The sequence below is a fragment of the Buteo buteo genome, chromosome 16 (genome assembly GCF_964188355.1).
Source record: "Buteo buteo chromosome 16, bButBut1.hap1.1, whole genome shotgun sequence".
NCBI classification, from domain to species: Eukaryota; Metazoa; Chordata; class Aves; order Accipitriformes; family Accipitridae; genus Buteo; species Buteo buteo.
The window spans coordinates 21,514,631-21,531,326 of record NC_134186.1 but is presented as its reverse complement, the minus strand read 5'-3'; the positions used below and the strand labels follow the sequence as shown (position 1 = coordinate 21,531,326).

Below are 16,696 nucleotides of genomic sequence, written 5' to 3'. Positions count from 1 at the left end.
GGAATAATTAAAATTTTGATGGCTGGAAGGGCAAGGCAAGGTTAACTTATAAGTAATATAGAGCAGAAAAAGTTTCTTATCTGCAGTCCAGTAGTTTATGATTATTTTTCAATATCCAGGTGAAACTTAGGGTATCCTCACCAGCTCTGGCAAAAAGTATTTTATTAAAATGCAACTCTAATATTGTACTTAATGGTTTTGATGTAAGCTTAAAAAATGTCATAGGAACAATTCCTATAGATCCTCTTCCTTAATTCTTTTGTCACATCATGACACCCACAGAGGCAATTTAAAATAAGAGTATTTATGTTGATGCTAGGATTTGACAAAAAGGAAGATGATCTAAAGCTGTTTCTATGGAAGAAAGAAAATAAAAATAAAACCCACCCCCCTCTCTTTCTGGTATGACTTGGAGCATTCCCAAGGCTGCTCTGAATTTTTATGCTTTATGACATTTCCTGTTTGTTAATATCCCAAATGCAACTTATGTGACTTTGGTAGAGATTTTCACAGCAGGATGGTACAGCCATTGTGGAACTGTGCTGGAAAGGGACCTTCTTATTCCAAGGAATTCTTTCAGGGCAGGTCTCAACTCCCCTCGTGCTCAGATGTGGTCTGACCAAACTGAGACAGGACAGAGACTCTGACCTGCTTGTATCAAACCTACAACATTCTGAAGTAGTATTGCCAAAACAGATATTACAGAAGCTACCAGATATTCCTTGATCTTGCTGAGAGAACTACAAACCAGAAATAATGAGTAGCATTTTTAGATTTTTTTTTTTTAAAACAGAACCAGGTGCTGCTAGCTGTATATATGCCTGTAACATAAGGTTTTGCTCCTTATTTGGTGATGGAAAAGCTTTAACTCAAACCCAGAAGCATCACTTGGAAGATAATGGGAACCAAACAGATTTTTTGAGTCATGTTTGTTTCCTTTTTCTTTTTTATTCCATGGTATGCTAACAGCCAAAGAGAGAAATAAGTCAATTAAAGATTCACTTAAATCTGTTAACATGTAGGGGAAAGTAGTTGGATCTCCCCTTCCCATAAAGTCCAGACAGCACTGGATATTGGCACTGGTGGGAAGGATTTATGCAGACTAAGCAGATGTGTATCTTGTATAAATTCTTAAAAGCTTTCTTACCTCTCTGTGAAAGTTAGCCATTCTATTTTTCAGGCGTTTTTGTAAGCCTCAAATCCAAAGGAAAGAATCCTTGGTCCAAATCAGAACTTTTATAGAGGAATAAAACATGTTGAGGAAAAAAAAAAAAGAGAGAGAGAATGAGAACAAAAGGTAGTGATAAAAACTAGGCAAATACACTGATGAGATACTTTGGTCTGTCTTCAATCTAGAAGCTGATTATTAAAACAATGAATATTTTAAAATTAAATTAACATGTTTCTGAGTATTTGTAAAGTTGTGTGCCTGCTTTTGGTATTTATGCAGCTGTCTAATATACCAATCCTGTTCCACTTGGAATCAGTAACAAAAATCCCATTTAGATTATTGGCTCCACACATAATTTCAAACACAGCTGAAGAGACAATGACTCAGAAAGCTGTGAAGCTTTTGCTGTTAGAAAAGGAACTGTTCCCTTGACATTTCAGAGTGACAAGCTAACTGCAGCACAAAGAATAATATAAGTACACTTCAGGCTTCAAACAATCTTTCTACATTTTATTTCCAAAATAACTGCTTCTGAAATTAAATACTCATATCTTTGTTACCTGTAGATTTGAGAGCGCCTTTATCAAGCAGCTGGTTTCTTGTTTGTTATGATATTCTAAGTGGTTTTGGGGGGGTGGTTGGGTTTTTTTTTGTGTGGTTTTTTTTTTTTTTTTGAGTAAGCCTTGGAAAACCTGTTCTTTAAAATGATATTTAAAGCACAGGATCATAGTTTAGGTTGTAAGTGACCTTTGGAAATCATTTAGTCCACCTGCCTGCTTGAAGTAGGTGTTATTACATTGGGTAGGTTGAGTAGGCTGCTCAGGTATGTGTCTGATCAAGTTCTGAATATCTCCCGGGGTGCAGATTGCACAACCTGTCTAGGCAGCCTATTCCAGTGTTTAATCACTTTGGCCATCCTTGTGGTGAGAGAGATTTTCCTTGTATCTGCATGGCATTTCTTGTGTCCCCACTTGTCTGTTGCCTTGCATCCTACCACCATGCACTTCTGAGAAGCATCTGGTTCTACCTATTCTGTATCCTTCCGATAGGTAGTTGAAGACGACAAGCAGTAAGATCCTTCCTTTGTATTTTCTTCTTTAGACTGAGCGAACTCAGTTCTCTCAGCCTCTCCTCAGACATCAGGGGCTCAATTCCTCTAATCATCTTGATGTACCTTTACTGGACTTTCTCTAGTAATGTGATGTCTTTGTTTAACTGGGCAGCCCCAAACTGGCTGTGATTAATACTCCAAATGTGGTCTCACATGTACCAAATGGAGAGGAAGAAATCACGTTCCTTGACCAGGTTGCTACACTTTTGCTTGAAACCACCAAGGAGGCTGGTGGCTGCCTTGGTGGCAATGGCATGCTGCTGGCTCATGGTCAGCTTGTCCACCAGGACCCCCAAAGTCTTTTCTGCAAAGCTGCTCTCTGGCTAGCAGGTGCCCTGTACTCTACTGTTGTAACTGCATTGTTCCGTCCTATGTGCAAGACTTTGCCTTTGACTTTTCATGGGGTTCGTGCTAACCTATTTCTCATGCCTGTTGGGATCTGCCTGTCTAAATAGTAGCCTTACCCTCCAGCATGTCAACGGCTCCCCCAATTTAGCATCATCTGCAAACTTGTTGAGGTTGCATTCCGCCCCTTCATCCAGGACATCAGTGAAGATGCTATTGGCCCTAGTATCAATCCTGGAAGATGGCTGCTGGTGACTGGCCAGTGTATAAGAAATTAAAGCATCTTCACAATATGTGAGTTGTGACAAGGCATATACGTTTCAGCTCAGGTTGCTGTTACTTTGCATTTTATTAATTATCCTATACAACTGTTTTCCAGTTTTATGGTACAGTGTTTGAAAAACCATGACTGATGTCGTATCAAAAATTTTATGTGTTTCATTGAGTCTGTGTGAAAGTATTAGTTCTCAATTGCAGTGTAGCATCCAAAAAAGTCTTTAACGGTGTCCTTATTTTCAATGTGAAGGCTGGAAAAACTAAGGTAGCATGCCGCTGTCACAGGCTGGCCATTGGGCTCATATTCTTGATAGTAGTTGTTTTGGTGGTTTTGTTTTTTTTATTTTTTCCCCTTGTTTCTTGTTAGAAACCCTGAAAAAGATTTCTCAGAAAGCTTTCATTCTGCTTCTCGTATACTTGGTCAGTCTCTTCTGGCACCATTTAAATTGTCCCGTGTCAGTTCTCATATTAATAAAAAACAGATTTAAGTAACTCTAGGTTTCATTCACTTTCTATTATTTGTTACAGGCTCATATTTACCCCAAGTGTGAACATTCCCTTATGAGGATGAGGCCTAGGAGTTCCCCTTCACCAAGTACTGGCAGATCATTTCCTTGCTTTTTGTAAAATTCGGTCTTGCTCTTCTGTTTCATGCTGTTTTTTCACAGCCTTGGTTGGTTGCCTGTATTGTCCTTTACCACATCTTCCTTTAGAAGATGCCAGCCCTATTGAGGATGAGAGCAAGCTGTAGTTTCTGTACCCTTTCCAGTTTGATCTAGCTTAAAGAGGTTTACAAACCCCAGTTACTCTCCTGGGTGCTTTATAATGTGAAGTGAAGGATTCCTTCCTCTCCTACTCTGACCTTGTATCTTGGCAAAGAAAGCACAGTAAAACTGCATCTTATTTTTGATAATTTTATGGGGTGGGACATTGTCAGAAAAAGGTTTGCATGACTACAGTAACAATTCTAAGCATATACAGTCTTATTTTTCTTCTCATTTCAATGGGTATGAGTGAGGAGTAACTCTTGAGAGATCAAGATAATAATTTAACCGTAAAGTTGAGGTAAGACAAGAATCTGGCCCTTGCTATTTAGAGTTTTAAATACAAGTGATGGTAAAAAAAATGTTGCTAGAAGAATGTGCTCCCTTACTGGTAAACAAAGAAGAGTGCCGGCTCCCAAAGCATGTTCTCCCCAGAAAACTCTCTGTCCAAAGAATGTCTTTGAATTTAACCAAATTCTGTTTTCTTATAGAAAGAAGATAAAACTTACATGTGAATTAAATTTTTATAGTTAAAAAATGGTCAAAGAAGCTAGTTAAGTTTATTTAGGACTAGAAAGGGTCACCTGAGCCATTTGAACATATTTTCCAGTTGATTATTGTTTTTGACATTTACCATATGGTAGTTATGATACCAGTCTGCAACAAGAACTTGGGCTTGGTGCTTTGCTGACTTGAAGATCTTTGATGCAAAATTCAATTTATGGTCTCTCAGATGGAAGGCTAAAAATCAGCTAAATTTCAGCTGTACAATTCCAGCTGTAAAAAATAAAATTGCATAGTAAGTCTGGTTTTCCCTGTATCGCTTCCAGATTCAACCTCCCTGCCCCACCCCAAACTGAGGCTTATAAACTTACATTTTGTTTGAATTATAAGCCTTTATAAAATATATTAGATTTAATTAATTTTAAAATGGTTTGTCTTTTGGAAGCTTTGAATTGCTTTTAAAGACTTTAGCTTATGCTAACTCTTTTTCTGACTTCTGTTTTACATGATAATTGCACCGAATTGCTGTCATATGTCAGAAGTATTTATCTCTTCAGAATGCCATGTAATTTCCTACAAACAGCTGCTTGCTTTAGCTGTGCTATTTTTCTGAAATCAAATATAATTTCTGTATTTTAATATAAGATTTGATTGAAATATCGAATATTCAGTTGACCGTCATGTGGTTCAAGAGTGCAGATCCTCACCATGTGACTATGATAACTTCTTTAAAGGTAATAACATTCCAAGTTTCTGTAAAATGTGATGAAATTCAAGTGCAAGTTGACATAAAAATATCCTATTTCTAGTCTTGTATTGTGTATATATACTGTCAGAAGAGGGAAATATGCCTAGGTCTGAGCAGTCCCGTTCTGTCCTTTTGCTACTTTATCATGCTTTTTCTTCTTCCTTTAAGGAACAAATATATTTGAAACTTTTTTTTTTTACTTTATAGAGCCAGTATTGTGCAGAAGCGCATAATTTATTTTCAAGATGAGGGTTCTCTCACCAAAAAAATTTGTGAACAAGGTAAGGTAAAGTAAAACATCCTTCTGACCTTGTAATGTTCTACATATTTCTCTTAACCTTTTATATCAAACTAAAATTTTGAGGCCTGGAACAGTTTCATCCAGGTTCAAATTCGGGATCTTCCATTCAATTATGTCCATCCTTCCTTCCTCTAAATGTGATTTTTGCAACTTTTTACCTGGTCTTCATGTGAAAGCCGTTTGTCTCCAGGGCACTTAGTTTATTGAATCCTGGGCTATTTCATCCTTTCCTAAACCTAAGCATTGCAATTGGTTATTGCATCCCACTGGAGAATTTATATGCTTTGGCTGTCCAGAAATTTCAAGCCTATTGTGTTTTGAGATAAAGTGCGGTTTTGTCTATATCAGATAAGAACCAGAAACAAATCCAGTTTGAATCTGACGACAACTGAAATAGTACTGTCTTCTTATTTAAAAAAGTAGTTTTAAATCATTACATCCACTTATAAATATGACCCAGGTATTTCAAGGTTCTAGTTTAGTCTAGTGTAGCCCAACTTAAAAAAATACGTGTTTAAGTCAGATTTAGTTACTGGAATATTTATTATGGCAACTTTGCTGTCATCTGTTGATTTTGAGTTGTAACTGTTTTCAATGGGTGCCTTGCTGCTTTTCCAGACTCAGCCTCAGAAGGTGTGACTGACAAACCAATTCTAGATTGTTGTGCCTGTGGAACGGCCAAATACAGGCTAACTTTTTATGGAAACTGGTCAGAAAAAACACACCCCAAAGATTTTCCACGTGAGTATCATTCTTCTACTATTGTTGTATCATATGGAGACTGTGAAGATGTTGGAGCTTATTGTATGACACAACAGTACTTATTTACAGCTCAGTAGTGTAAATTATGACATATATGGAACACTGCTAATGTTCAGTATTGAAAATCCATGGATCTTTCTGTGAATGCTATACATTACAAATAAATTCTATTGATTTGCCTGACAGTTTGCACTGAGGTGTGTATGAGATCACATTTTCAAGATTTCTTTGTGGTGAGAAAGGTTACTTTTTTAAGCTTAGACCTGCTTATAATGTAAAGCTAGGAAATGAGATTTTAAGAAAAATGCCACAAAGGATGGGCAACACACTAATGTTTTGATTTACAACCATGCCAATCTAGTCTGTATGTTTTCCTTCAAAGTCTTTTGAAAGATTCTGGTTAGTTTTGGTGAGCCCTGAATCTTGCTGCCCAAGGACGTTAATGAAATATATAGACCTTAGAGTATTCTGTCTTCTTTGTCTTTGTTGGTTGAATAGACAGATAAAATACACATTCTGAGCTTTGCCTGTCTGGATTTTTAAAGTTTCTGAACTACAGAATCAGTATTCTTGTTGCAATAACCCAAGTAACGGTAAAAACCTAAAGTTACAAAAATATGTGTATTATGCATTTGTTCTTTCATTACTGATTCCACAGTCTGTGGCAATAAAGGCTAGGAAATTATTTGAGAACGTGAATCACATTTACTGGTCTTTCAACTTTGTTATGTTGTCTGTGGCTGATGTTTATTATGTAGACTTTATATGTAGATTTTTTAAAATTTTATCGCTGTTATTGTCACAGTGTCGGAATATCATCATATAACTCAAATATGGTTTGTGTGTCAATCAGCTCATAGTTTTAACAGCCTAAGCAATATTGCAATTTTAAATTGAATGTAGCATTGTTTAAATATTATTTGTCAGCATAATACATGGGAGATAAAATAAGCCAAAACCAATAATTGCAGGAATGCTCTTTTAGGCTATTGGATGATTTATATATCGCTGAGTGTGACACTTTTTATGCATTATTTGTGTGGATTCAGCTGGTGGTTAGAAATAGGGTATGAGAAAATGATTGAAAACTATAAAGTTACTGTGACTTAATGATGTAATATTGGGGATAAATGGCCTTTTCTTTTAAATTCAAGTCAGTGAACACATGAAGAGCATGTGTGCATGACTAAAAGTAAGCAAGTTGCAATAGTTTGCCACAATAGTGGACTCTGTAACTGGGGAAAGAGCAGTCTACAAACTGGTGAATTATATTAATCTTCTACTTAAACTGGAAAAGTGAAAAGATAACTGTATAATACTAGCAGTATTAAGCCCTGTAATAACAGCTACTAATATTTTACATTGAAATTTCCGAAAGTTCAGAAAAAGGTCTCATCCAGATGTAGTGATATTAAAAATGAAAACTCATCATCAACATTATTCTTCAAAATATTGAACTTGTGCAGTAATTACATTAAAACAAAATGTTATGCATGATGGACTATGGTAAATCACTGATTATTTGCCAAGCCATCACATAAAAAATTCGGCTCTACTCTTACAGCACCAGTATGGCTGAAATCGAAAGCAGATCATAAAACTTATATTTTGTATCTTTTCTTTAACTTACTCTCTGACTTGCTTTAAAAACCACTAAATAATATGTACTTTGTTGCTTAGCTTTTCTCCAAAGAACTGCTTTTGCCAAGTAAAGTATTTTCTTTTGCTATTACGCAGAAATGTTTCTGGAAGGTACAGTGCAAAACTTTTAATTCTGGGAAACTATTTTGAGGTTTTCACAGATTCCATGAAGGAGGAATAATATTACGTTTATTATACCAGTGCAATTAAAATACGTCTGTTCCATTAAATTTAAAAGCATATTGTTTGTTTAGGAGTTACCAGATGCACCTACTCTATAAGGCACTGCTTAGAATGAAACCACTGCAACACAATGTTGTTCTGAGTGTGCCAACATAGAGTGAACGGAGAGAGGTGTACCACAGCTGTAGAAAGGGTTCAAAAACTAATTCTCAAAATAATTTTGCTTTCATGGATCTCAGACTGAAAAAAATATTTTTTTTTTTCTGATTTGCAAACTGAAGCTTACAAAAGCGAGCACGCCTTTCAGGTAATTTTTGCAAGTTATCTCAACTCCTGATAATAGGACTAGTGGAAGCTGAGTATTTAATTTGTTATTAAATCTGGTTCAAGGGGATCTATTAAATTTCCTAACACATTTTGCCACTCAAAGATTTGTATTCACATATGCCCTGTGACTTAAAAGCATTTATTCTCTTTGGGTATTACCCATATATGATAACAGCAATATATATGCTCTCCATCATGATTTCGTATGGCACATCTATGAAGTATGTCAGAGGATACAGCCTCATGTTGTGATGACACCTTGATCTTTATGCAAAAATACACATCTAAGTGTAAATTGAGAAACTACTCATACAAAAAGGTAGTGAAATAACACCATTGGAAAGCTGTCTGTATTCTGTTTGCTGTCTTAAGAATTGGATAGTGACATTGGACTGGTGATGCAAAATAGCTCTGGCCTTGTACTGCTCAGACTGTTTCATGTAGAGAAGTTTCTTTTGTTTAGAGGAAAAGGCATAAGAAATATTGAGTTGCCTCTTTGTTCTCATAAAAAATGGGAGGCTCAAGGTGAGAAGTGAAATATTTGCAAATGTTGCACAGGTTTTGTGAAAAGTTGAGAGTAGATGTGGTATACTTTGAACAGCTCATTTGGGCAAGTAGGTAGGCCAGGTGCTTTCTCTGCAGAGCCAGTATCTTTAGGGCACTCTGATTACAAAGACATTAGATGTTCTTGTCCTGTTTAGGATAGGGAGTGTGAGAAGCTTTGCAGCACATGGAACAATTAATTATCCATTTTACTAAAAACTTAAAGGCACGCTGGTTCCTCTCTATAGTGATACATTTTTCTTTTGTAGGGGACTATGTGGAACCTTCTCTTTCAATAAGTTTCACTAAGTGTCACATACTCTGTTTCAGGGAAATCTGCTATCTACTTGTGAGATAGTTAGACCTGTGTGCTAGGAAGAAAGAATGGGCAAAACTGGTGGTCCCATTGCTGGAGCTGAATGACAGTATCTCTGTGGTTTGACAAGGTGCCAGTGTATATTTAAGGACCAATTACTAGATCTTAGATCAAGAAACCATGTTCTGACACTGTAGTCTCTTCAGCTATTACCTCTGGGGGAGGGGAGGTTTAGTTTTGTTTCTTCTTCATTTGGGGCTCAATTACTGATTAGCTTTAATCAATTCTGAAAACATCAAGCCTGCTACAATTCAGATATCATTAGTCCAAGTTTAGCGTTAAGGAAACTGTGGAGGTACTGTTTGCTGTGTTGCTAGGCCATCTCCCTCATCTATTCTGCTTGCTATGGTTTTCTAGCTTTTTTTCCCCCTACCATTGGTGTTCATTTTTTTATTTCTATTCTATTTTGTCTTCTCCTGTGATTACGTTCCTGCATCTGACTTTATTCAATTCTCTAAACTGTCTTTTTCAATTTCATTGTCCTACCTTTCACATCTTAAATTTGCATTCCTTTTGTTTACTTCATTATTCATTTTTCATTTCTTTTATTCTGGTTTTCAGCTGTTTTTACTGCTGCTCTCTACCTTTTGCATTGCAAAGAAAAATGTTAAGTATTGTCTCACTCCATCATTCTGCCTCCATTATCTCCTACAGTCTTTGCATTGTTACCAGACTGCTTATGTGAGCAGTTCATTTTCTCATCCTTTTCCTTTAAGCCCATATTTTTGCAGAGTGTTATTTGACTTAAGTGAATTCATTTTTATTTCCAGTACTGTGGGACTTCTATGACTCCTTATTTCTGCTCGATTCTCTTTTCAATTCCATCAGACTTCTCTAACATTTTCTCTTTAAACTTCTACATTTTTTTCTTTTTCTGTTCAACAAGACAAGAAACAAGAAGAGGAATCCTTTTGCCTAGCTCTACAACTCTTAAACTATGAGAAATTTCAGCAAGCAAACTCAGTGAATGTAGAAGCACTAAAATTCACTTCTTTGCTCCCTTCCTAAATGAAAGGGAACCCCTAATAATGGTTGGGGTGAGGGTGGGGGAGGAAACATGGTACATTTATAATTTAAGTGTGCAGAAGCAGAAAAAACAGCTATGTCGGTGCCAATAACAGCAGTTCTTTACCAGTATTTCAGAAGTTTTCTGGAAGAAGTGTTGGACATCATTTGCCCATAGAAAGCGAATGTTTTGCCTCTGTTTCAGCAGCAAGCTGCTCGGGAAGGTTTCTGGCTGTAAGCCCTTTATAGCTCTGTGCCTGATAATGTTTGGGCACAAAGGTATAAAGAAAAATCTATAACATTTAATGATAGTGTAATCACACTTATACGTACACCTTTTGCTGGCAATTTGCTGTCACCACTCAAACACAAATCTAGTAGACTGTTAGAAACCAGTATCTCTCAGTAAGGAAATTACTTGCTGTTAAATCTTCGAGTGACCACCAAAGTCATCCCTTTCAGGTTTCATCCTCAAAAATATTTTACATGGAAACCTAAAATTAAAGGATTCTTGAACTCCCTGAAGAAGTGGTTTTCAGTGAAGAAAAATATATACTAAGCCTATCTGTTCGGAGGGGATGCTTGATTAGCCAGAATACTATCTTTCTCACCTTTTCTGCCTGTGTTGTTATATCCAATAATTACTGACACTTTATGCTATATTTCTGTAGTTCACTGGCTTGTTCTTATTACTCTAAAGATATGGTGTATCGATGTAGTGAGAACTGACAGCATGCAACACATGCAAAAGCTTGGTACTGGTGAAGACTGGGCACTTCAAACCTTTCACTTGAATAAAAAATTAGGAACTATGCTTTGAGGCTGTCTTGATGGTGGTTGTTTTGTTTTGTTTTGTTTTTTCCCCCATGAAAGGACGCACCAACCACTGGTCCGCGATCATTGGTAGTTCTCACTCAAAGAACTACATCCTTTGGGAGTATGGAGGATATGCTAGCGAAGGTGTCAAACAAGTCGCAGAGTTGGGGTCCCCAGTAAAGATGGAAGAAGAAATTCGACAGCAAGTAGGTGTAATTTAGTCCATACTTTAAAAAATGCGTCCTACCTTGGCCTGTGAATGATTTGTCATTGACAATGTCTGTGAATGTCCTTTTGCTGGCTAATTTTCAGTTAAGCAGATTAGGAGATCTGCCCGTCTTTCTAGACTCGTTCTTACTCTGGCAAAAGTTTTTGTCTGTGAGAGGACAAGTAAGTTGCAGTATTCTGAACTTAGAAAAATCTATGTGTCGTGCAAGGCATAAATCAGAGGTAGAAAAGCAAAATTCATCTTTCGGGGCTTAATCATGAAGACACTAAGAGTTTGTTGAAGGAATACCATGAAGACGGCAAGCAGTATGCCTTATTCTGTATTGAAGTGGTCATTTTTGGTTTATAGTATATTGTAGTATTTATTTCTTTTTCTCTACGCACCTTATTTCCAATTTTCTGCAGATTCATTCAAGTTAGAAATGCTCTTACAGGAGAGTGAGGTGATTTTTGTTGCTGAGCAGGAAAACTTTACATAATTGTGCTAATAAAATTTGATTAATCAGGATTATGGTTTCAGGGCAAAAGAGCCTTTATAGTGTATCATCTTACAGGCGACTGATTGAGCAGAACAGAAATCATTCTTTCAAATAGTTTATAGATGATTTTCATTTTGTTACATCAAGTAACAAGCAACCAAATAAAATATACCAGGACACAGTGATGAGTATTATTTGGATGTCTACCTCCACGAAATTTAAGGACTCACTGAAAACCGAGCTCTGTTATAAGACAGAAAGAATGTAAATATTACATACAGTACAGCAATACATACAATTTTATGTAGATATATGTGTGTGGGTAAGTGCATAAATAATATATAGTTCTGATTGTTCCACATGTGAGAGAAGGCAGAAATTGCCCCAACAGCTTATCACCTTGTACAGACAAGACAGGAGCAGAAGGGAAACAGCATTCAGTAAGAACACTTAAAGGCAGAAAAGTTAGACAGATCTGGTTTACTGGAGTCGCTGTCAGATTCTGCTTTCCTGACTTTCCCCCCAAATTGATGAAGCGATACAAGTGAAGAGGAGGTCTAGTCCGAGGTAGCATAGTCAGGTGGGGTAGTGGGACACACTGCAGGGGACAGCAAAATGGGAGCCAAAGGGCTTTTTGGGGAATTTCACGTGCTGGCTTTGCTATGCCAGCTTTTAGCATGCCGTAAGAGGCGTGACTTAGTATTTAATTGATATGCAATATTTTTAATGTATTCCTGGGACACTTTCTGCTTCTGCCAAATGTACTGAGAATTAAAGATTTCAAAACAGCTGGAATTTTATAGAATTATTTGTGTTTCAATCATTCAATGCCCATACTTCTTATAAGGCACAAATTTTAGCAATAAAATCAAAGTAAATATTGTGAGACTGGAAAATAATACTTTACATTTCAGTAATGAACAAAAATATCTTTCCCTATTAATTATTTTTTATGTATCATAAGCTTGCTTTCCTTAATTATATGTTTTTCAGGGAAAATATTCTATTCCTTAATTTTGAGCACATGCAAGAAACCCTCCGTACTTACAATCGTTTTTGCTACCTTTGTGTGGATCTTTCCTATATTTCATACTTCTGAATATGAAGTTAACAAAACTAAAAGCAGGACAGTTCCTGTTCCCAGGCCTCTGCAGCCCTCGCCTGCAGCATGCCCACAGCGGGTAATGCACTTCTTACAAGGCCAGACCTGGATTTGGAAATCTGCTGTGTGTGTCTGCTGTGTTTTGTGTGCAGTTTCTTAGGTGAATACATAGACATATATTTATGTAGCTGGCATCTGTGTCATTGACATTATCTAAGGTCTTATTAAGAAAAAGAAAAATCTACCTAAGGATTTTTATGAATTATTAAAAATTTACCATCCATGTATGAAATGAAGAAAAAAAGGCTTTCTTTAAACACGGCTTTATTAAGAAGTGTCCTAACAATTATATGTCGTTAGCTAAAGATTCTCAAGCGTGAACATTTCTGCTCCCCATTTGACAGACTGCTGAATCATCAGCAGCTTTTCTTCTTGACTGAGCACCTTCCAATGCTCTGTGTTGTTACTGTAAAGAGCCTGTGTGATATTTTTGCATGGATGGTCTTGGGTACTGTAAATTTCCTTTGTAGTTTGTTTATCTCAGAGGACTTAAAGGAACTAATCAGCATTTTTGTTAAACTTTTCCTGGCAGCCTGGAAGGAAAGCCACAGCACATAAGAGTTTTACTAAAACAATCTGTCAAGTGGTCGATGCGTACAATAGGATAACTCATGCGTTACACTTCAGGGGTTATAAATGAACAAACAAAGGATGGAAAAGGAATTATGTGAGAAAAAGAATGTTCACTGACCTCATGTATCTCTGAAATATATTCACTCTTTCACTCTGTTTTCAGAAAGTCTGAGGTGTCCGGAATCTGTTATTTGATAAACTGCCTGGACAGAAACAGATACAGAATTTGACAGGGGAAATCTGAATATTGTGATTGCTCTGTTTAAACAAACAAACAAACAAGATGGTTAAAACATGAATCAAAAAGAATAAAGTGTAATGCTAAATGTCATATCCTAGGCAGATGAAACAAGATTAAAATAGAGACATGGTCATTCCTCTTTGATTTAAATGTCTCACACCTTAAGAGAACTCATTGGGTTTTGCCTAATTATTTTAGGATAAATACTAAGTAATTTTGCCACCAATTTTTTTTAAAACCAGGATAAGTAATATTCTGTACCTTGCCACTATCTCTGGGAAATGCAGTTTGTACTCTCTGCTTATTCCCTATGGACACATAGATGACATTCTTACAGTTTTGGCTTAATGCTCTCTGAAATGTAAATAAGTAGGATGACTTTTTACATGGTCTTCAGTGGCCTCACATTAGAGCTGACTGTACCTCCAGATCTTTGAGAAGAGCAAGTTCTGCTTTCCAGTAAGATGCATGTAAATTTTTTGACACATGATAATTTAAGTTCTGTGAAGACAATTTATTAATTGAAGATGAAACCTGAAATATGCAAAACTTTCTACAGAATGAAATATGTAATTGTTATGACTCTATCCAAATGTTTATTTTTACAAAATAATTCTGGTTTGGATTTTTTAAAATATATCCATGTAATAACAAAAAAAGAAAAGGGAGTCAAGGTTAAAGTAATTTCATTGTTGGAATGATCCTGATTGATTGATATTTTTGAGAAATGTAATTTCAGTATTTCAGTTGAATGGTTACCATTTCATCACCTGTTTTGTAACACAGCACTATGTTCTTCCATAGAAAAATGAGGTCATTAGATTTTTCTGACTGAAGCTGGTAAATCACCTGAATTACAAAGAGGAATCTGCAGTATATTGATTACTTTTTGTTATAGTGCTAGGCAAATTATTACCGTGTTTACTGAAACAGGCTCAAAATTTTGCTTTTTGAATTATCTGTTATTGTGTACTTATAGAAGTAAAAATTAGCTAACCAACCAGGGTGGTTCAACTGAGTTGCACTTGTGCTTAACAGAACAGCTAAAATTTCTCCCTGAACACTTAAGCTTCAGAGACCATGATAGCCCTCAAAATGTTTGAGAATAAGACTGCTTTGCACTTGAAAGCTATGATTGCTGCAGAAGTAGTTTAGTCTGTGCTTGTTTAAAGTAGCTAAAAAAAAAAATCAGTGAAAACATGATGGCTTGGCCTGTGTTTCAGGTGGAGATTAAAACATGCACAGGATCTTAGATTATTTTGCCATGTATTACTATTGATATTTCTGCTACTATTGTTATTCATGGAAAATGGAAGAAATTGGCCAACTGGGATGTCTACCTTTGCTTAACCAAACCTTCAGTGAATGGCATCAACATACCCTCAGGGTCCCCTTTCTCCTCAGTCCCCGGGAGGGGATTTGAGTTCCCAGCCAGTTTTCAGAGGCACCAGCCTCTCTCTGTTGAAAAGACAGGAACACTTAGGAAATATTAGTATGGCCATAAAGTCTAATATGAAAAGTACAGTCACTGTTCTTACAAATAGTCCAAAAGCTCTCTAGGTTTCTGTGTAAAGCCCACAGAAAATTTCAGTAGATTTTTGGACTTGGCCTACCAGTGAAATAGTAAACTCTGTCCCAGCATAATTTCTACTTTAGTTACAGCTTGACTGCATGTTTTTAATACTGTCTCTGATCTAATTCTGGACAGATCGAGCTGCTTGATTGTAAATTTGTATCTAGGCTTTTGTTTGCTCGGTTAGACTCCTCTATCGCTCTGTGCATACATCTCTGTTGTGAATTGTGGTACTTTTTATGCCTTTTGAAAATGTTAAGTGGTAGATTTTCCATCCTTTCCTTTTGGAAGATACACCTTATATAATATTTCAAAATCTCTGACATGTTGGTAATTAGAAGTTTTGAAATGCCTGTTTACTATGCTAAATTTCTGCCAAAAAGAAATTGTCTATTTATGTCATAAAGGGAAGCTTTATCTACCAGTGAATAATTCATGCAACACAGTTCAGAACACCTCTTCTAGGATGGCTTTCATCTTTTAATGAACTTCTGTTGGAAACTGTATTTAAAAAACAAACAAAAACTGTTCATCACAATTGCATTCTTTTTTTAGTACTTGATAATAATAAAGACATGCTTCTCTAATAAGAAATAAAGCTGATGTTGAATGCTGTGCTATTTTGCTCTTTGTGGCCATATGATTAATTGCTGTAAGAATGATACTAACATAGGTCAAAGTACAGCATTCATTTTGAAAAGACACATGTTTAAAAGGTGCCTTTTTTTTCTGACAACTATTGGAATACAAAAAAACCTGTTTAAAAATAATATTTAATGTTCTTTTATATCTTACTAGTGTCTTACAAGGCAGATACTTAGAGGTCACTTACTTTAAAAGCAAAGCCAGAAAGAGAAAATCAACTTTTTCTGACATAGTAATAAATAAATAGTGTTTCTACAAATCCCTATTCTTCTGAAGAAAGTGTGGAAAACTCCAAATTTAAATTTCTTCACTGAGTTTTATTTTTGTAGGCTTATATAAACAACATAGTCACTGTATGTTCCCATCAGTAAGCTAGTATTTTGTTTCATTAGTTACTATAGTCTCTAACTGGAATTACTTTGCATAAGTTTTGATTGTTTGTGCAACTGTTAAGTAAACACGTTTTGGCTTTTAAAATAACTAAACATGTGGAATGTTCACTTTGAGATACCAAAAAGAAAAGAAATGTTCAGCTATGAACATAAAAAAAAAAAGTCATGCCTTTTTTTAGTAAAAGCTTCACTTCCATTTCAGTCAGAAAAACTATTGTTTTGTTGGTGAAAGTAGTCCCTGTAAATGCTGGAAAATATGTATCATTTTTACTAATTCTGAATAGTACAAAGCACCTCCAGTTAGTCTCAAAGCTACTGAAGCTAATCACTCTTTTACAAAATCAAGCTCTGATGAATAAATATTAAGTGGTGTATTATTTCCTGGGCCCAAACATGAAAGATTCAACATACTTTTAATAGTTCATGCAGTCAGCCAATAAAAATGAATAGGAAGATTTGTGGTTATTTGAGTACTCTGAATATATCATTGTGCTATGGATGAGCTCTTAATCATTAGAGCACAGTCCTTA

General features: G+C 36.0%; 1 protein-coding gene across 1 annotated transcript in view; it reads left to right on the top strand.

The window, feature by feature from the left end:
• The window catches only part of SPON1 (spondin 1), a 204,799-nt gene that overhangs the window by 61,073 nt on the left and 127,030 nt on the right, over window positions 1-16,696 (top strand). The window contains exons 4-6 of the mRNA XM_075048177.1: window positions 5,127-5,200; window positions 5,839-5,961; window positions 10,931-11,079. Of these exons, the coding sequence (XP_074904278.1) occupies window positions 5,127-5,200; window positions 5,839-5,961; window positions 10,931-11,079 (346 nt within the window). The remainder of the gene's footprint in view (window positions 1-5,126; window positions 5,201-5,838; window positions 5,962-10,930; window positions 11,080-16,696) is intronic.